Raw genomic sequence first — 21720 nt, forward strand, 5'->3', positions numbered from 1 at the left:
AGCAGACAGTGCTTCTCCAAGCAACGAGTACTAGTGACACTGTGCAGATCCGTAGCTGGCTCGGTAATGGTGTCATCTCTCATCTTTATGGGCCTTGTCTCTTCCTCGATTTCAAACTTAGCAAATGTTCTGCTCTGCTAGCGCGGCCTGTAACATTATTTTAGCCACTGGTTTCTCTGTCAAAAGAGATTATCTCTCAATGGCCATTTTATACACATATCTGTCTCTGTAGCACTGAAAGGACTTGACGTGTTTTTAGATGTTTCTAGTTTTTTTTCTTTACTTGTGGTTGTATTGACACGACTTGGTCTATACCTTCGTACAGTACAGCAATATTATGAGTTTTGCAATTGAAAACAGCATGAGAAAAGGTTCAAATCTGTTTGAAATTTCTAAGCCGTATACCTTTAATGATCCGTGAGAACGGTGCCTCACCCATACCCTAGGGCTTATGGACTCATGAAAAGAGCCCTGGAAATCTATACGGGCACCTGGATGTGACCCATATCCATATTTTCTCACCATTATAGATTGATTGCAAGTATATCACAATATATTGTGCTATATTATTATTATTTCTTATGCCATTTCTCTTCATTTTCTCTTCAGTATCTCCTTTATCTGCATCTGGCTGGTGAAATATAATCTTTTTATCACAAAAGATCAAATAATTCACTTCATTCATTTCTTTAACGTGTAGCGTAAATTGCCGTATTTCATGACCAACTGAAAAATCCTTTGCGGTTTTAATCCCAGGCCCTTTTAGGTCCCTCTCGCTCCTCAGGGCCCCTCAATCATCTGGTCATTACTGCCCTTGCGAGGCCAAGGAAAGAGTAATATTCACACACACACGGTTAAAAGCACCACAAGATATCTGATCTCATTATTTGGTAATTGAAATTGTTATCACTCGGCACTAAGAACACACAGAGCAGAGGCCATATATTTAAAGATTGAGGATTGGCAAGTTTTGGTTGCAAGACCAACGTGAAAATTAAACATGAGGGGTGTTATGCAAGCTTCAGAGCAACAGGCCATTTTAAATGGGAGCCTTGAAGAAATACATGTACTAGTATTTAGTTATTGGGTCAAAACGAGATCCAGCGTGTTTCCACCGATGTGGGTTGGGTGCTAGACGAGCTGTTTGAAGCCAAGCGTATCTGTAATGGACAGAAAAGCCCTTGCGAGGGCATCAGATGGGTTATTCACATGAATGTTGAAATCCCCAATAAGCAAAATATTGTCTGAGTATGTAGCCAGATCAGCTGCAAAATCAGAAAACTCATCAACAAAAAATGAATACGGTCCTGGGGGACGGTATACTACAGCTAAAACGAAAGAGTCTGGAACTCGTTTCGCTTCTCGGGAGCTGTGGTGCAGAACGCAAGCACCTCAAAGGATCTGAATATATATATTCAGATCCTTTGAGGTGCTTGCGTTCTGCAAAGAATAGATATATATATATCTATTCTTTGGCTTTAAATTAAGCTTAGAATTAGATATCAGGGCTACTCCACCACCTTTTTAACTTCTCTAGATACTTGGGTGCTAACGTTATTGGGTGGAGTAGCTTCGTTTAGGGCTAGAAACTCATCTGGTTTGAACCAGGTTTCACAAAGGCACAGCATGTCGATCTTATTATCAATGATTAGATCATGGACCTAGAGCGCTTTAGATGAAAGTGACCTTACGTTCATGAACCCTATTCTGAGTGCTTCCATTTTATTATTTTCCGAGGTATTTTCCGAGTCTGAAGCGGTGAGGATGCCGCGGTTTCGACATAATGGTCGCGGCCTTCGCCTGCGGGTTTTACACCTCGAGACAGTGCAAGGCCGCACCACCGTACATATAGGTACAGCGTTAATTTCAGAGGGAGTCCGGTTAACACTCAGCTCTGGAAAGATTGGTGCAATAGATACTGGTTCAGCTAACCCATCTGCTGTTCTAGACTCTGCAACGTAAACTATCATGTTGCTAGCAGGTTTGCTAAACTCCTGCAACCCAGCGTGCTGTGAGTGGATGAGTCACACCTGGCTAAGACATCTATGTTTTTTGACATAATTGAGGCACCTAACCCAGTAGGGTGTAGGCCGTCTCTCATGAGCACACCAGGGCGACCACACAGGGAGGGCCAGTTATCTATGAAACCAAAGCCCTGCTCTGAACTATATCGTGTCAGCCAGCGATTTAGAGACAATAATCTACTATAACGCTCATCATTACCCTTATCGGGTAGAGGGCCAGAGAGAATGAATCGATGCCGACACATCTTTCTGGCGAAGTCAAAAAGCCTAGCTATTTTGCTTTTTGTGACCTTGGTTTGTTTCGTCCTAGCATCGTTGGTGCCGACATGATCTACAATGTTGTCGAAACTAGTGTCGGTGTTTGGTGCATCTAATCTAACTCCGTATGTGGAGAATAAAGATTAAAGAGAATATCTAAACTTAAGGCCCACAATGCAGAGGACTTGCTCTGCAGCCTGGAGTCTGCTCCTGTTACAACGGCTTGAAACAGGATCCGATAATATCAATGACTAAGCTTATTTCCACTTTGAAACCCATGTATACGCAGACATTTTAGACACAATTTAGCAGAGTATTCATTGATTGGATCAATAGCTATTTTTGTCTTCACAACAAATCTCCACAATCATGGCACTCTGCTATGAGAGTCATTTTCAAGGAAAACAACAGAACTACGAGGGATATTCATTCAGGATTTTATTCTGCCATCTGTCACATTAGAGAAAGAATGTTCCAAACATTGTGATACTAAACACCTTGAAACTATGGTTTGTTTGTGTACTTCTTGACATACCAATAGCATATTGGTTATCTATCTATCTTCCTAAGTAGTTTCATCAATCAGGTGACTGTACCATGAAGAGAGAGCAATAATACATTTGATTTATAACTGTTTGTACTTTGTGAACTGTACTGTCTGCTCCTTTACCGCTGTTGTCTTGCTCTCTCTCCCTGTCTCTTTACCTCTGTTTTCTTGCTCTCCCTGTCTGTCTCTTTACATCTGTTGTCTTGCTCTCTCTGTCTGTCCCTTTACCTCTGGTCTTGCCCTCGCTTTCTGTCTGCAGCCAGTCCGTTTCTCATTCTTTGTGTTTGCGATGTGTTTCTATTTCGACGCCCCAGCACAAAAGGTTGCTAACTAGCAACCACATGACTCTGATCTCTGGTTGGTTGGCTCACTGTGTGTGTGTGTGTGTGTGTGTGTGTGTGTGTGTGTGTGTGTGTGTGTGTGTGTGTGTGTGTGTGTGGTGTGTGGTGTGTGGTTAGCTATCAAGTAATGCTGAAACAGCCCCCTAACCTAACTTCCGAATAAAGGTGTATGTGTGTGCTTGTCATTCAATACAGCTTAGCCGGCCTTTATTGAGGTTTGAGTGACATTTTGCAGCATATCACTTGGGTCTGTTTGAGAGGTTCTTCAAGAGGACAAGATGGCACATCTGTGAGTGTGTGTTGTTTTGATAGAGAGTGCTGCATGTGTGTCTGACCTGGTGACCCAAATGAGTTTACGTAACCCGGAAGCCAAAGTTATTCTGGCACTGACCCACTAAAAATAGCACATGGTATTGTTTATCCCGCAGAGAAACTGAGCCTGGAGCCATGGTACCCCGATGACCACGCTCGTGGTTGGTTGGCCAGGTTTGGGGGGTGGGGGCCGGGGGGGGTTGGAGGTGGGGGTGGCCGTGTTAGTCAGAGGAAGGGCGGGGCCGAGTATGGCTCAGGGCTCGTGTTGAGTCAGACAGTTACTCAGATCTCCCACTAGCCCATCAGGGAACACCATAACAACATAACTCAACGGTCCCAGGCAACGCAGGAGGGTAAGCCCCATGTTTTTCTCCCTGTTGCTTTACACAAATTGTAGCTAGGGGAGAACGAAAACAACTGCCTTATGGGATTAGGAGCACACAGGGAGACCTGGTTTGGCAACTCTGAAGGTACTCTGTAGGGGATTTCAAGTGCAGACATTATCAGGATAGAACTAGACCGTTTATAAACCCTGTCGATTTTGACAAAAGGCGACTGTGAATATAGCTCTGTAAATCAGGCGTAGTAGTAGTAGTAGTAGTATTAGGAAGTAGCAGCAGTGGTAGCAGTTATAGTAGTACTAGTAGATTCAGTCGTAGTCATAACCAAGGGGTGGATCATTATTCTTTTATTTTATTTAACATTGGTAAGTTATTTGGATCAAATTATTATAACAACGGCAGCTTGGCAAAGGGCACAGCTTTAGGGAAGGGGATAGGGACTGAAAGAAATGTAAAAAGTTTAAAGACGGCTGCGCACAGTACTTGCATATGAGATAGAGAGTTTTTATTTGGATAGTTTAGTGGCTAAGGTATGGTTTTGATGCCCAGGTCATTGTTGACATCATCAGCCCCCATTTGTGACGGTAATGACCAGCATCTGAATTACTGTATGTGGCTTTGGGGTAATTCCTCTGCTGAATGGCTAAATGGTAGAAAAGCTCTCTGTTTTGTTCCTCTCTGTTCAACGATTCACGTGTTGAGTCCTCTGATGCAACTTCTTAGAAGCTGAAACAGAAAGAGAGAGGTGGGGGGGGGGGGGGGGGGGGGGGGGGGGGGGGGGGGGAGAGAGATAGGGTTTGTAATGCCGCGTTTCCACTGCAGGGTGCGGTACAGTTCGGTTCGCCTCAGTCCGGTTGAGAGGGGGCGGTATAGCCCAGCTCAATTCCGAGGTCGCGTTTCCATCGCCGACAGTACCCTTTATGGTAGGCCGGATGTCGATCGCCGTGGCAGCTACGTAAACAACGTCTTCCTCCCCAAGAATGCAGAGGAACGTCTCCACCTCCTTGTTCGCCCTAGCAAGCGTTTCACGTGACATTTTCATTGTAAGGAATAATACCTCGAGGCTACTGTTTGTTTGTTTTTATCCCCACGTCGCCCGGAAGTGACGGTTCTGTCTACCAATCAACGGAGGGGGTGTGTAGCTCGAATTATCCGACACCCTTTCAGGTGTCTCAGTACCCCAACGGAGGAGTACTGAAGACGAGGGCAAAACGAGTACGGCTCAGTCCGGGTCACGCCCACTTTTGGCGGTGGAAACGCAATCCGTACCGCACCTTTGCGAACCGCACCGCACCGTACCGCACCCTGCAGTGGAAACGCGCCATTAGTGCGCTTGGGAGTGATTGTGGGGATTCCCCTGTCATTCCGGTTTTCTGACACAATCTCTGGAGTCGTTGAGCTGACAGTGAAGAAGAGCTTCACAGTCTCTAGCCAGCTAGCCCCTTTTCTATTTTACATTTACGAGTGTGTGTGTGTGTGTGTGTGTGTGTGTGTGTGTGTGTATGCGTGTCAGTGGAGGCTTCTCCATTGAGGAGAGGGAGGAAGATCCTCCTTAACATTGTTGAGAATAACATTTTTTAGATTGCCCAGACTACTGTAATGAATTAATGCCCTTAAATATGACTTTAATGCCTTTGAATATATAATGTTCGTTTCCCTGGGTAAAGGGACATTAGCACTCCCTATCGCCTATTGACAATTACTTCAGGGAGGACGTTCCTCCCTCAGCTTCCATTGACTCCCATTCATTTCCCTGAAAGTACTGGCGGCCGGTGAATAACATGGGTTTCAATGGGAGAGGGTGTGACCTTAATGATTCGCGCAAAAATCTATTCGCGCTGCGCAATTATGCCTCGTTTCCACATACGTACATTCTCGTATGCGATCCAACCGTCTCCGACCGAAAGTCCATTCATTCCTATGTGATTCTCCGTAATGTCCGTTTTTCCTCCGAGACTCCTCCCCTCCGTAAAATTTCAGTCCGGTATGTCCGTAATATACGTTCAAAAAATGTAATAAGAAGGATCCGTCGCTGGTGTTGCCAGATTGGGCAGATTTACCACCCAATTGGGCTACTTTTTATCTCGTTAGGCTGGAAAAATTTAGCCTGGCTCCGCCCGCCTAAGTACTTCCGCTCAATTTGAATTTCCCTTCAGTACTAGGTCTGGACCTGCTGTAAGTAATTTGGTTTTCTACGCTACCACAGCGTGCGCCCAATCAGCAAACGGAGGGCGTGTCTGAGAACAATGACGATAAAGTCGTGCGCCAGTTTGAGTTTGCCTTGCTAGTATAAAATATTGATTTACAATGTGCAATTTTTCCCTGATAAATTAAATTCGACGAACAAAACCTGCAGCTGTCGTTGACGGACATTTTCGTGCAGACGCGCAAGGTGTTTGGTTTGTGTACAACCTGCGCGTGATTCCCGGCGCATGATATACGTCACAACCAAACGTTAGCGATTGGTTATGGCAGATCCAGAGTGGCACTGGGCAGATCCAATCATTTTAAACTTCAACAGAAGTGAAGTGAAGTACGAGAGTGAAGTACGAGAGTCTGGTAGAACCAGGCTAGGAAAAATTATCATTGGGTGGGAAATGTGCCCAATCTGGCAACGCTGTCGATAACAAACCCGCTCTGCATTGCCGCTCAGTCGAAGAGACGCAAAGCAAGTGAAATCATCTGAACGATAGCGAGATTGTAACATTTGCAAATAAAGTAAATAAAGTAAGCGACCAAAGAAAAAGGTAGACCACTTCCCAAAATCGAGATCACCAAAAGTAATGGCAACGTCAGTGTTGTGAGTGCTACATGGTTTGCTAGGTAGGCCTATCATGGCTTACTGGTATCATTACTAGCAATCGACTGTATTGCTGTCATTCTTAAACCACCATACACCAACAGTGCAAACAGGCCAATGGCAACCAGGCCACAGTCCTTCCTCCCTCACTTTAAAAACCACCAGCCACCACTGGTGTGTGTTTGCGTGTGCGTGTGGAGATATTTTCTCTGTAACAGTTGAATATGACATGGTTATTTGAGAAGCTGGGGTGGAGGTAGGGGGGGGGGGGGGGGTAAGGGTGTGCTTGTGTCACAAGACAGGAAAGACAATAAAAACCTAGGGTTAGGTTAGGGAAGTGAGTTGTTCAAAACATTCGTGCAACAAACACTCTTGAGAGAGAGAGACACACACACACACACACACACACACACACACACACACACACACACACACACACACACACACACACACACACACACACACACACACACACACACACACACACACACACACACAATTATTGAATCTAAGGTCTGTCCTCCTACTAAAACTTTATGGGATCATAGATCAGAAAGTTTATTGCTGCAGCCAGAGTTCAAGGTAAGAACCTTCTCTCGGGCAGCCTGTCATTCTGTGACCATATGAACCCATACCGTCATGGCCATCTCTTTATGAGGTATTGTGTCTAGGACCGATGACCCTTCTGTAGGCTAAGTAGCTCACAATAGTTGTTGAGTATAAGAGTTTTTCACGGGTCTCACGCCATTGCAGGAACACTACTTGATTTTTCAAGGACAGCAGATTTGCTAGTTTGTGAGATGGGAAAGGTAGCAAGGAGACATTGAACAAAGGTGTCCTTGTGGTCGTAAGACCAGCTGTGACCAGCTGGGAAAAGCTGAAAAGGATAGACGGAGTAAAGCCAAATAAGAGATTTTCCATCATAGTACGAAGGAACTACCAAAGATATCAAAAATACGCTGCTGCCGTTTGTACTTTAACTCTAATGTTTGAAGCTCTTGTGTGCCCATTACAATAACTAATAATAATAATTCTGTTTTGTTATACTACAGTGACCATTGTATTGGTTTGTAGGGAAGGGAGTAAGAAATATTCTCCATGGCACTAAAAATAGCATTGTTGACACCCTCCAGTCCCACGTTCTCTAAATGTAGATCCTCCATTCAGATAAATAGGAACCTCATGCAACACCGTGACAAACAAGTAGACAAGAGGACAGAGGGCTGTATCTGGGTAAATACTGACATCATGAGCACCCGTGAATATTACTGGAGAGAGACAGTGGATGGCGGGGCCCTTTCTTAATTCACATGCAGAATTCTACGTTTTTATTAACTTTGTGTATATCACATACATCATAAATAGGCATTGCAGAAAAAGTTGTGTGAGAAAATATTGATATTGGTTAATCTGACGTTATTTTTGTATCACTATTTAGTATCTCCTTGGCCTCGCTTTGGGAGTTGTGTCTCTCTCTTTAGTCCTACTGAGGTTGAATGGAAGGGCTGATCGGGTCAAATCCGCTACCGTGTCAACGGATCATTTTATCTAATGGCTCAGATCAGGTAAAAGTCTTTAGTAATGGACAGATTAAGGGTGCTGGGCGAATAACCCAGTTAATCCCATTAACTCAAACCTTTGCTCTTTAAGCGGTCCCATGTGTTTTTATATGGCTGAATTTAATATAGGCTTTTGGAAGGCTCTTTTGCAAATACTAAACTACCAGTATGGGACTGTTCAACTTTAACTTCTTTGAAGTGTAGATGTTGAAATTAAATTTAGAATCTTGACGTCAAAAGATTGTAATTCTACAAGAAAGCAAAGATATGGTTGATGTTATTCTTTGCATATCAGAACACAAATTAACAAGATCTCAGTGTCTCTTAATCTCCACGTTCTGTCTTTATTCTGATTAGGAATGCAGCAATAGGCCTACTCTTTGTTCTGTAAACAATAACAGCCTCGTAGAAAAAGATAACTCGCATACACATCAACGTTGGCCTAAATAGCCTACATGCCAGCCAAATACTGTTCAGAATCACAAAGCAAATATATCAAATTCTTACCCACCCTCGCCTCGACAAACTTTCCATTCACTTGCCCTTTATTCTGCTACCCTCCTCTTCTTTCTTTTTTTAGATTATTGTCTGGAGAACAAATCCATCCTTTTTGCTACACAGCAAAAAGGATGGTATTTCTTGTGTATTGTGTATTGTATTTCTTGTGTATTGTTCAAAGAGAAACCCAGTATTCTCTCCTGGCCTGAATTCTGTATGATGATGGGAAAACAGAAAGACACATGGTAAGACGAAACGTTCACCTCCAGGCTCCGACTTGTGAGTAAATAAAGGGAGTCGTCCCGCCCCTTTCTCTTCAGTCTGGTTAATAGTTCCCCACAGCCTCCGACCTGTGAGTAAATAAAGCGACTCGGTCCACCCATCTCTCTTAACTCTTGTTAAGTTTCCTCAACCCTCCGATCTGTAAGTAAATAAAGGAAGTCGTCCCGCCCTTCTCTCTTCACTCTGGCTAAATCCCCCCCTGGCTCCAGCGAGAGGGACGCATTGAAAGCGCGGCACCGAGCGATATACGAGCGGACAGCGAATGGCAGCGATTTAACACGGTGATTTGTCGTTGACTCGCTAAAGGAAACTCGACCAAGGGATAAGGATATAGACATTTCCACTTCCACGTGTTGTTTTCTTGTTACGGTGGAATTGTAGCAGTCCGATAGAGCCATCGACGAGCAAACGAGCAGAGAAGATAGGACAGTCGGACAGGGCTGTGTTCACTAAAGTAAAGGGCTGTATTATATGCTTATGGCACACACCCTTTACTGAACAGCTGGAGCAAGTAAGTGACCTTGTGATTTCTGTTTGGTAAATATTGGGATATTTGGATTTGAAAAAAACTACTTTTTCAAAGTGTTCCTTGATAACGGTGTGCTACTTAAACGGGAGTCGACTCAGACTGGTGACTTACGTTATTGAAAGAACATTTAGTCTGTTTCTAGTATTCGGATGGTTTCGTGTTTATCGATTGTTGAAAAAATATTAAAGGCTAGGTTCGTATCCGCATTAAACGGCATGTTCTGTCTGACAGCGACATGCACAGGGGTTATGTTTCTAAACACACGGCTTGTTGCCCTCCTGATGCATAGCGGTCCTCGGAATGCAGCCTCGTCTCGGAATTTGCGTAACGTGATGCTACTAGTTATGCTGCTAGAGAGGGTCCGATTGTCTCCCTCCCTCCCTCCTCAAGACATTAGCACTGTTTACGGTCAATCCTTGAGTGGACTCCACACTTTGTTTATACAGACACGAAAAATGTATTTTAACCATATGGGTCTTCCGATTTATGACCTTGTATTTTGGCCTTCACAGTAAACCACAACAACATTATGAAAAGTATATTATAATGTGTTGCAACTTGGATGGTTCTCTGTTGTAAAGGGTCAGGTGTTTGTTATATGATTTCAAATGTTTTCAGTTCGATTTGGCCGTTTGATATTATTAGGAAGGCCGATTGTTCTGACCTTATCTGTTACACCATTGTCATTACTATTAACGAGTTTCATAGAAGTCTTTAGTAATGGGCCTAGTATCCATTTTCGTTCTGTTATTTATAAGCTTTGTTACTGTCAGATTAGTTCTGAACAATGATGTGGTGTAGGGAGTAAATACTGGTATCTGTGTCTTGATACTACAGTAGCCTTCCCTAAGCCATTGTGTCAGTGTTTTCTAAATACACATTGGTGTATTTAGAATTGGTTAACAAGGGATATTACAAAACTTTTAGATATAATTCTAAACTATTTGAGCTCTGCAATATATTTAAATAGGCGTGAATGACCACGGGGGATTGGTTTAAAATATATTGTTGATAATAAAAGTCATATCTTGGTTATGTTAATACTTTATTTATTGTTTTTTTTTTGGTTTACGTTCGTTCCCTTAATGTGTCCCTCCCCCTCTCCTCTTGCCAGGTGAGTCATCATAATGAAGGTGTCTGATTGGACGGGAGAGGATGTGGTCCGTTGGCTGGGCGACCAGGGCCTGCAGGAGTACTGCGACGCCCTGCGGAGCCTCAACGGACGGGCCCTGCTGGAACTCGGCCCGTCGGACTTCGCGTCGCCGCCTCTCTCCCGGGTGACGTCGGATGGCGGCCAGCAGCTCCTCGAGCGTGTGCAGACCCTGCGGCTGGAGCACCACATCCGGGTGCACAAAAACGTGCACAACGGACACGCCACCTCCAACGGCGTGAAGGCCAACGGGACGCCCGGCCTCTCCGTCAAGGGGGACACGGGGGTCACCAACGGCAACGGCCCCCCGAAGCACAAGACCCAGCCGGCCCAGAGGAATGGCGTCCGCAACGGGGCGCTCGTCGGCAACGGCTTCGCGGACGACCGCCACCACGGAGGCAACGCCTGGATCCAGATCCCGCTCCCCGCCGCAGGCGCCACGGACTCCTCCTCTCGCTCGCCGCTCCCCGAGGAGTGGGGGCGGACGGGCGTGGCGGTCCTGTACGCCGTGACCTGCTTCGTGCTGACCACGGTGATGATCTCGGTGGTGCACGAGCGCGTGCCGCCCAAGGAGGACACGCCCCCGCTGCCCGACAAGTTCTTCGATTGGTTCGACAGGAAGGAGTGGGCGTTTATGGTCTGCGAGGTCATCGGATTGCTTCTGCTGGCGCTTTGGCTCGTCAACTGGGCCCTCCACAAGCACAGGTAGGGATGTGTGTTTGGGTGTGTGTGTGTGTGTTTATTTCTTCGTTGTTCTAAGATATTGTCTGAAACATTTGTCAGTTCGTAGTTCTGTCAAACGTCTTCATAATTACCGCCTTGAGATCCATCCAACGACTTTATCTCGTTAGTTCGGATAAAATCCTTCTCGTGGGATTGGAAGGTTGGGATAAGAAAATAACTACTAACTGTGACGTCACACTTTAGTGCGTCATTAAGTCACTCCTTTAGAAAAATGTCCACCCCCCCCCCCCCCCCACGTCCGCCCTACTGAACATAGAAGGTAGCGTCTCAGAAAGCCATCCTGCTTTAATAAACAATAAACATATGGCATCTGCTCGGAGCCCTCGGTTCGAGGACACACACAGTGACGCATCAAAGGCCTTATTTATTTACCTTTGGATTAGGCCAGATGTGACTTTTGACCCCTGCATTCCTCCCCCTTTCTATGTCTCTACAGACATATTTACATCCATCTATCCTATATATCTCTATCTCTCAACCTAGTTCCACATCTCTATCTAGCTCTACATCTATTTCTTCTTTCTGCATCTATCGCCTCTCTCTCTCTCTCTCTCTCTCTCTCTCTCTCTCTCTCTCTCTCTCTCTCTCTCTCTCTCTCTCTCTCTCTCTCTCTCTCTCTCTCTCTCTCTCTCTCTCTCTCTCTCTCTCTCTCTCTCTCTCTCTCTCTCTCTCTCTCTCTCTCTCTCTCTCTGCATCTATCTCTCTCTCTCTCTCTGCATCTATCTCTCTCTCTCTCTCTGCATCTATCTCCATGCCCCCTTCTTCCTTTTTCTATCTCCCTTCCTCTCTCTCTCTATAGCCATGTTATCTCTTCCGTACGCTCTTTCTCTGAACTTTACCTCTTCCTTCTCTTCCTTCTTTCCTCTGACTTGCATTTTAAAATACTTGCATTTAAGCAGAAAAGTGTAAAAAAATGTAAGTCCTCTATCTCTGTCTCTCTCTCCACCCCCAGGTCTATCGTGGGCCGTCGGTTCTTCTTCATCATCGGGACACTTTACCTGTACAGGTGTGTCACCATGTACATCACCACGCTGCCCGTGCCTGGCATGCACTTCAGGTGCGCCCCCAAGGTAAATGGACACCTCTCGATAGTGCCCTGCAGGGCCCCTGTGTTGTCGCTGTTGTGCTATTCTTGTTATTTCTCCTATGTGTGCACTGTCACACCAAGCTAATGAAAAATGTGGTTTGTAAAGTGTTGATATTGGATAGTGAGTTTGATGTTGTTGTTGTTGTTGTTGTTGTTGAGGTTGAGTTTAATAATAACAATTACAATCACGAAAAAAACACTGTTTTTGTGCACTATTCATTCATATAACCTGATCGGTTTGTGTTGCGAGACTAAACGGAAAGCTCATAGTATTCAGCTGACAATACACATGATTCAGCTGGTGACAGAGTGAAATGAACTGGTGAAAAGGGGTAAATGAAGGGATGACGAGGGGGTGTGGTGAAAGGATGAAATGATCTGCTGAGGGGGTGAAATGAGAGGGTGAATTAGGGCCCTAAGAAATCCGTTTTATTTTTTTCCAAATTCCGTTTTTTCCGTTTTAGTTTTCATGAATTCCGTTTTACACCTCTACCTAGGCTGGAGTGGTGGACCGGGGATTTTTTATTTTTATTTTTGTGGGAGTGACTGCTAAACATTCAGTGGCGTTAATGTCACCTGTGTTGTTTCCCTTTTCCCTCGAAACTGAATTTCACCAAAATAATGGCGAATTCCGCTGCATTCCGCTGCATATTGTAAATGTGACGCGTGATGTGCCTTGTCGCTGTTAGATGTTATATGTGCTGCAGAACAGGAACCTGCTGGAAATCAGTTATTTTACTGAGACAGGACCGTCTTAAATTGTAACTTTGTTACTTTTAATACATTCCTGTATAATTTAAAAAAAATAAAATATCGGTAGATTCCGTTTTTATTGTCTGATTCCGTCCGTTTTCGTTATCGTGGAAATCATAGGGCCCTAGTGAATGGACCTTCTCCCAGGTCTGGATCTCTCCAGGGACCTTGACCCCAACAGGGTCCTAGTTTTCCATCTAGCATTTCCCAGTTAAATGTTAAACATGAAACTGTGTGAGGAGGGAAGTGGAAAGAAGTTGTCATGGGTATTGTGGGCTATCTGTGGGGTATTCCACGAACGGAGGTTTAACAAACACTGAGTTAACGCTGAACTCTAGGTTGATTGACCCTGTGCCGACTAACCCAGAGTTTTGGGTTCCACAGCAGCGGTTATGCATTAGTTCAATCAACTCGGGGTTGGTTAACACAGGGTTATGCGCGTCCACGCCAAACCTAAAAAGACGTGATGTATGGATCATGGAAACCCTGATCGAAATGGCAAAACGGGCCGCTTATTTTAATGAAATGGAACTCAAGGTTCTCCTGGAGAGCTATGACGAGGAGCAGGACATTATCACAAGAAAAGGGAAGGCTAAAGCCTCTACAACCCGGAGAACCAAAGCCTGGCAGCGGATCGCTGACTGCGTAAATGCGTTAGTTATACGTCAAAAGCATGATCCTTAATATTTGAGCCATGAATCTATAAATATCTCAGTTAAGGATTCTTAACGTTCCTACCACATAACCCTTTTCTTCTAAAAAAATATGTACTCCGATGGCTCTCAAACGGTCAGCGGTTCAAGTAAAAATGAAGTATAAAAACATACAAACTGGTAAGCTTTTCCCACCATCGTATTGGTCGAACTTGAAATAAGCCATTTTTTTTAAGCCATTCGTGAAAAGGCCGACAGTCGGCAGACTCTATCTGGCCCTCAAATTGTCTTGACCCCGGTGGAGGAGCTGTTAATTAACATAAATTCAGGGTGCCCTGGCATGGAGGGGGTACCTGGAGGTACCTCCTCAGAGAGTCAGGGGCCATGTGAGGGTACCCCACTGGTTGAATGTAGGTTTTTGTGTTTTCTTGTATTTTAGATTTTGTTTGCCTTCGAAGTAACACATGCAAACCGTGTGCGTGCCACAGCGCATATGTTCCAAATGTTTCTTTTTTTGGTAACTGGGTAGAAAACCTAAAAGTGACAATTCATCAACTTCACAGATCAAAATGGATTAGTGCTTGTAATGAAGCCGCCGGCTACGATCGAACACTCTCCAGTGGATGTAAGTCCGTTAGGACTATTTTATACTTTATGTTGTAAGCCGCTCTCAGCATAGTACTCAGACAATATTGCTCTTTGTATGATAGGAGGCCGATAAAAACCTTGGATGGGTCATCTGAAAGGACTGAGATGTGCTCAGCATCTCCAACATTATGGCTAAAACTACCATTTGCAAAAAACTTTTTTTTACATATAAACAAATATCTAGAACTTTACATCTTTAGCTAATTTACATTTATTAGAGACTATCAATTGAGTGTTTGTATGAGAGAGAGTGTGTGTGATTGGGTCTGGCTGTGCTCGTGTGTGTGTTTTCTGTTTCATAGCTCAGGAAGCCAGCAGTTATCTCTAAAAGGCCCCTTATGTGCATGTGGCAGACAGCTACAGGCTTCCTCCATGGCACAGCTGACCTCAAATCCATGACCAAATGTTTTGTCTCTTGCCCTGCCTCCTGCTTGCATGATGTCATTTAAAAAAACAACTGGACAGTCTCTTTCCGTCTCTGTAACACCACCTTTCAGTTCTGTAATATCCCACACCCTCTGCCTGGACGTACCAAAATCATTTAAATCGGGACATCGTCCAAACCCTATGTTGAACTATATGCCAATCACGTTCAAACAGCACCTGAACCGAATCTGAATCTGAATCTAAATCTGAATATGACCTCAGTGTGGTCGTGGTGGGTCCTTGAAATGTGTCGTGCAGGAAGTGTATGTAACGTAACGTTGCATTAATAATAATAATAATAATACATTTAATTTAGAGGCGCCTTTCAAGACACCCAAGGTCACCTTACAGAGCATATAGTCATCATACATTTTTTAAAAAGCAAGACATTGTGGAAAAAATAAATAAATAAATAAATAAACATAAGCAATAATAAAAAAAAAAAAAAAAAAACAATCAAAACAGTGATCAGTTAGACGTGTGCGAGTTTGAACAAGTGAGTTTTGAGTTGTGACTTGAAGGTTGAAATGGTGTCCGACTGTTTTATGTGTGGGGGGAGGGAGTTCCAGAGCCTGGGTGCATTAGTCATAACATCCGGTTCAGAGAAACGCTCGTATGGATGACTCAGATCTTCCTGGAGTCTGTTTGACGTTATACTCCCAGTGTGGCTTCACATCCCCCCCGCAGCCCTCCTCCTGAGGGCTCCTCTCCAAACACAAGTGGAACCGCTTTGAGCCTCTCCCTCACTTCCTGTCTGGCCCTGGGCTCATGAACCCCGGGGGGCGCCTCAGGAATGGTCCCTGACATGAGAGCTGTGAACGCCCTCCAGTCCTGATGTGAAATGATTCGGAAAGAAGGAAATGATTTCATAGCCCCTCTTCCTCTCTCTCTCCCTCTCTCCCTCCCCCCTTCTCTATCCCCCCCTCCCTCCCTTTGCCTTTATTTCTCTCTGTCTCACTCTCCACCTTTTCAACGTCATCTATCGATCTTTCTGTTTCTCTTTTCCCTCTCTCTGTCTCTCCCTCTCCTCTCTCCTCCCCAGGTGATGGGTGATCACATGTCCCAGGCTGGGCGGGTGTTCAAGATGATTGCAGGCGGGGGTCTCACCATCACGGGCTCCCACCACATGTGTGGCGACTACCTGTACAGCGGCCACACCGTCATACTCACCCTCTGCTACCTCTTCATCAAGGAGTGTGAGTCACCACTATAAACTCAACCTTGCCCATTTCCTCCACACACATTGGTAATCACTGTTCACTCCTATCTATTCGTCAAGGAGTGTGAGTTCACACTTGGGCTTTGAATCCGAACTTCGTTATTCGAATATAATTCGAATATCAAAAAATAAATCAAAATTCGAACGAATATTAGGCAGCCCTTAATATTCAAACCTGTTATGGGCAAGCCAAGAGGGAGAGACGTCAGAGAACCCGACGCATTCTATTCATAATATTGTAATGACCACAGAAGAGGCAGTGAATAAAGTATTGATTAGACAGCGATTTATTAGAAACCTTATAAACCGTTGAAACACGCAAGACCGGTAACCATAGCAACGCCGGTAAACAAACCTCGCAAAGCCCAATCCAGGTCTTACTGAAGGCATTTAATGGTCAAAATATTATTAATAAATATTAGAATATTAATAAACAAACTAACTTCGAATATGATTTTTGGGCAAAAGTCAAAGCCCTAGTACACACACACACACACACACACACACACACACACACACACACACACACACACACACACACACACACACACACACACACACACACACACACACACACACACACACACACACACACACACACAGAGAGAGAGACACAGGTAGTCCTATTTCCTTGTCAAGGGGTGTGAGTTGCCACAAACATGCATGAGCAAACACGGACATAGTCAATATACATTATGTACACACACATAAGAGCACTGTACAATCTTCTTTGACTTAGCATAACCAGTTTAGATGTTTACTCTTTTCTTCATTCTTCATGATAAAGTTACTTTACCTGTATTTGCTGCCTACCTGTTAGATAAGCAAACATATCACAACTCATCGTTACCAGGGATTGAGAGTTTTTAGTTTTAGACTGCTACCACCCAGAGTTGTGATTGTCGTGTACAGGGTCTTGAGTTACTAGAGAGTTACTGATCTTTTTTTAAAGATTAACCTCATGAATTATCTTAAATAGTTAATGGTTGACTTCTGTTTTACGTGCAAAAACCTCCACAGCACAGCGGGTTATTTGAATTATTCCCACAGCGCACCTTTGGATTGGTCTGTGTGAGACACCTAGTGGTGACAGAGTGCAGCACACGCTGTTTACCTGCACCTGTCTACCTGGGGATACAGCCTCTGTATCGCCAGGTAGGCCCCGCACCCACCCTGTTTGAACCCCTGTGTTGTGATCGGTTGTCTGTGCTGCAGACTCCCCCAGGCGCTTCTGGTGGTGCCACTGGCTGTGCTGGCTGCTGTGGGCTGTGGGTCTGTTCTGCATCCTGCTGGCCCACGACCACTACTCCATAGACGTGGTGGTGGCCTACTACGTCACCACACAGCTCTTCTGGCTCTACCACACCATGGCCAACCAGCAGGTAGTGTGTGTGTGTGTGTGTGTGTGTGTGTGTGTGTGTGTGTGTGTGTGTGTGTGTGTGTGTGTGTGTGTGTGTGTGTGTGTGTGTGTGTGTGTGTGTGTGTGTGTGTGATCATACTATGATGGTGCTACATAGGGCATGACAAAACAACGTTTGTGATTAAAGTTTATCAATGGAATTCCACGATATAGAAGGACACAAAGGACGTACTGAACAGGGATTTGAAGTAGCTCTGATTAGATATATGACCTCATACATGACATTTAATGGGTCTGGTGGGACTGTAGGGTCACCGCGGAAACGGATAAGAGGGTCGAACAGACGGTAAGGAAATCTGTCGAGTGAACTACACCTAAAGGCGGATTCTGCCTCCAAAACCCTCAGAAGATTGTTCTGTTAGATGTACAGTCTGCAACTCGGCGTCACTAAGATTCAACCTCTCATGGTTTGAATAACGTCTTCTCTTGAAGCCACCATAACCTCATTCCAGCCACTGCTGTTCCCCCTGTCAGGCCCTCAAGGAGCACTCCCCGACCAACTTCGTGTCGCGGGTCTGGTGGTTCCGTATCTTCCTGTACCTGGAGGCCAACGTCCAGAGCACCGTGCCCCGCCACTACCAGCTGCCCTCCCTGCTCAAGAGGCTGCTGCGGAGCCAGGTCCGCTACAGCCGGCTGGCGGACAGTGAGTGCCCCTGACCACCAGGGGGCGCCAGAGGGAGGCGGCCCAGGCGGGCGATGCGGACGCTGCGGACTATAAGGACACGTTTAACGGGGGAGATTAGCAGCCGGTCGACCAAGCGGGCGGACAAGAAGGACGGGTAGTCTGACGACGGGCCGACAGACGGACGGGTGTTGATAATCGACAGCAGGGAATCCGGACACATTGACTACTTACGATAGAATGGACAGACATGACGATTATGGACGTAAACTCCCCATGGTTGAGGAATGGATCACAGAGAAGATCGACGGATTGAACCTTAACAGCGCTGGTGCCACGCCCTTTTATCACCATGCTCGGATTAGAACCTCTTACCACGGAGAAATTGGTGCCATGTCTTTCCTACCCTTTTGTTAAATCCCGTTGGGACCATAGAACATGCTTCTGGCAGTATGGGTGCCATGTGTTGCTCACTGGGATTGGAACCTATGGCCCTCTGACCTGACCCGCAGAAGCGCTAGGCGAAGAAGGATATCATTTAAGACAAACTAGCACATTTCAATAAGGTTAACCTCCAAGATGGACACAGGGTTCAGTTCATCAGCCAAACTGTATCCCTCACCGTCTACAATCACAGAGCTGAGAATGTTTTCTAAAATGAGTCGACAAACGGGAAAGAAAGGGCAATCAACACTCAATACAAAGTGCCATTTTCAGCCCGAGTTTGCCATCTTTTTACTGTAGCAGTCTGTTGGTGGAAGTCCCCCATAATTGTGTGTCGTTTTTGTATGCCCCCAGTTAAAGAAGCACGTGTCTCTAAACTCCCCTTCACTGTGGCCTTTTGCTTCAGGCCTCAACATAATTCAAACAGCAGAAGGTGTGTGATTCCGACCTTAGATCCAAAACCTATATTTGAACTAAAGTAATGGCCGCAGTGAAAGAGTTCAGCGGTGAAGTTTTATGCAAGTATTTAAAATGTTTGATAAATTATTGGTGTAGCTCTACTTTACATAAATATGCTATTATTATGTCATGGGAAAAGTTAGTTTCATTTCACAGGTGGTGCTATCAAAGTATTTAAAACTCTTCAAGTTCAACAGCTTTGTCTTGAACCAAATATCTCCTTCACAAGATGTCTAAATAAATACTCACTGAAGGGTGTTTTCAGATTGGACTTTACATTCAAAGAGCTGATTGGCTGCTGTGAGTCAACAGTATAGCCCACACCTGTTCATTTCAAAGCCTTTCAGGTCCACTACGTGAACAATCCTTTACATGCACAAACATGTGGCTATTCCTCAGGCCCACCGTTGAGCTAAGCGATACTGCAGACCAACGATTGGACAAAATCGAAATGTCTATTGAATGTCTGCCCTGGGTTTAGACACAACCGCCACTTTAAAAATGTCCCAGCATCAGAGAGCACAACACTGGCGCCACAAAGGAACGCCTTCACTCCTGGCCGGTAAAGTTAAGCATTGTATATGTGTGTCTTCTGTTTACACCAACCAACAAAACCTACATAGTTGTTGTTTTTGGCCCGTGCAAAATAATCAGTTGTATATTTAATTTTGTAAATCTGTCTGGATTTGAATTGACTTTCTCCAACTGCATTTCAATGGCCTTCAATTCTATTGCAGTCATTACAAAAGTTATTAAGTGTAAAAGCACTGACTCCTCCTACCTTCATGTCTAGTTGAGTGCAGACATCTCATTGGCCAGGTAAGTGCCACCATCATGTCTTAAATTTAGTTTTGTCAAACCTCTTTTTTTTTTTGTTGATTGTTTTTTTAAGAACTGAGTATGAATGGTAAGTTATGGAGTGGTTTTCTTTGTTTATCTGTTACAGAATTTATTAAAAATGTTTTTCAGTTAATGGTTTATATGATTCATAGTCAAGAGTGTGTGTGTGTGTGTGTGTGTGTGTGTGTGTGTGTGTGTGTGTGTGTGTGTGTGTGTGTGTGTGTGTGTGTGTGTGTGTGTGTGTGTGTGTGTGTGTGTGTGTGTGTGAAAACAACATATTCTCTTATCCATATTTGATAATTGTATAATCTCCATTGGCATCAGATGCAAAAGGCTATTAATTCTACCGAGCAATTTCCACTGACAGTGTCATTATTTAGTGTCATTATTATATTGACAGGCATAACTGTCAATAATGGATATGAAGAAAGGTATTTTTTCTTCATAGGCATTATCTTTTTGAGGGCTGGATATTTATGCCATCATGACTCAAATTAAAACATAGAAACATGTTATGATGCAAAATCTTCAAAGCAGATTTTTATGTGTGCTATTACCATTATGATTTGTCCTCTTCATATTGAAATCTTGATGCTTGAAAGCAATGACGTAGTGTCTGTAAAACTGTACCAATTTGGCGAACAATAATGGTTACAAAAGAATTCGAACTCGAAGTGTTACGATTTAACCACAGCAAGCTAATGACAAGTTTCGTTAGAAATAAACTTTCTGGAGTAAATGACCAATGGATATTTTGAACCCTGTCCTATTGCCTGCATATATGATTAGAACATTTGGAAGCGCAAGGGACAGCCGATGTTTGCTTAGTGAAGCTGGACATTTTTAATTGGGTTCTTTTTTTGAAGCATTTCTAACCAATATTTTTTTGGTATTCACTTTCGCAGCTAATCAACCTTATTTAATATGCTTTGTCACCCAATGTTTTAAATCATCCAGATGAGCCACTGTATTCATTACAATTTTCATGACAGTGTAGCAAATGGTTAATAATGAGACTGAAACATTTCCAAGCATCATTGCATTCCCTTAATGTGAGTGCCTTATTGTTCTGAATGTAATCTGTGGAGGTTTGGTGGGCCTCTTCTCTGGTTGAATACGGTATTGGTAAAAGGACATTAGCCATCCAACAATACAGTCTTCCTAACTATGTTGAAGTAAACACGTGTTTCGTTGGTCTGACTTGCCTTTGGATGTTGTAGGCTTTGTCCAAACCATGATATACACAAAATAATTGTTCTCAAGAGGCAAAGATAAGGATGTAACGAATATGAAGTATATTTGTTTGCGTGTTTCTGTGTGTGTATGTGTGACCATGTCCACAATCCAAAACTGGCTACAAAGACTAATACATTTGTACACCTCGTACTGCCCAGCATTCAATCAAAACCACTTCATCAACGCAGTTTCATTTTATTTTCAAACTATAATCAACCGAGTACTGGAATTCAATTTATTTAACTGTATTTTGTTCTCAATGACATAGCTGTGATTTTCTCAGCATTTGAGTTGTGAAAGACTGAATAAACCTGGTCTTAAAACCGCTGTATACACTGTACTCGTGGCTCTATCTATTTTCTAACTGTTTTGGTCATGTTAGATTTAATTTTTGTATGTGCGTTTTGTATGTACGTTTTAAATTATATCTGTTGGCACTGAAATACATGTCCATCGGTAGGTAGAACCATCTAACCACATCACAGTCCTAAAGTCCTAAACTACAATTTTTCTTAATTGTAATAATCA

General features: G+C 44.0%; 1 protein-coding gene across 1 annotated transcript; it reads left to right on the forward strand.

Moving 5' to 3' along the window:
* Positions 1 to 3729: 3729 nt before the first annotated feature.
* LOC115530759 (phosphatidylcholine:ceramide cholinephosphotransferase 1) lies at positions 3730 to 21532 on the forward strand. Its single transcript, XM_030339488.1, has 6 exons — positions 3730 to 3835; positions 10606 to 11346; positions 12338 to 12455; positions 15995 to 16148; positions 17387 to 17553; positions 18066 to 21532. Exons 2-6 carry the CDS (start codon positions 10619 to 10621, stop codon positions 18246 to 18248), a joined length of 1350 nt encoding a protein of 449 aa, XP_030195348.1. The 5' UTR covers positions 3730 to 3835; positions 10606 to 10618; the 3' UTR covers positions 18249 to 21532.
* Positions 21533 to 21720: the final 188 nt, after the last annotated feature.

The sequence above is a fragment of the Gadus morhua genome, chromosome 18, assembly GCF_902167405.1.
Source record: "Gadus morhua chromosome 18, gadMor3.0, whole genome shotgun sequence".
Taxonomy (NCBI): Eukaryota; Metazoa; Chordata; class Actinopteri; order Gadiformes; family Gadidae; genus Gadus; species Gadus morhua.

Excerpts from the sequence above, each read along its gene's own strand:
- LOC115530759 (XM_030339488.1), top strand. The coding sequence starts at position 10,619 with ATGAAGGTGTCTGATTGGACGGGAGAGGATGTGGTCCGTTGGCTGGGC. Across the intron at positions 11,347-12,337 it reads TGGGCCCTCCACAAGCACAG|GTCTATCGTGGGCCGTCGGT; the intron begins GTAGGGATGTGT and ends CTCCACCCCCAG. Across the intron at positions 12,456-15,994 it reads ACTTCAGGTGCGCCCCCAAG|GTGATGGGTGATCACATGTC; the intron begins GTAAATGGACAC and ends TCTCCTCCCCAG.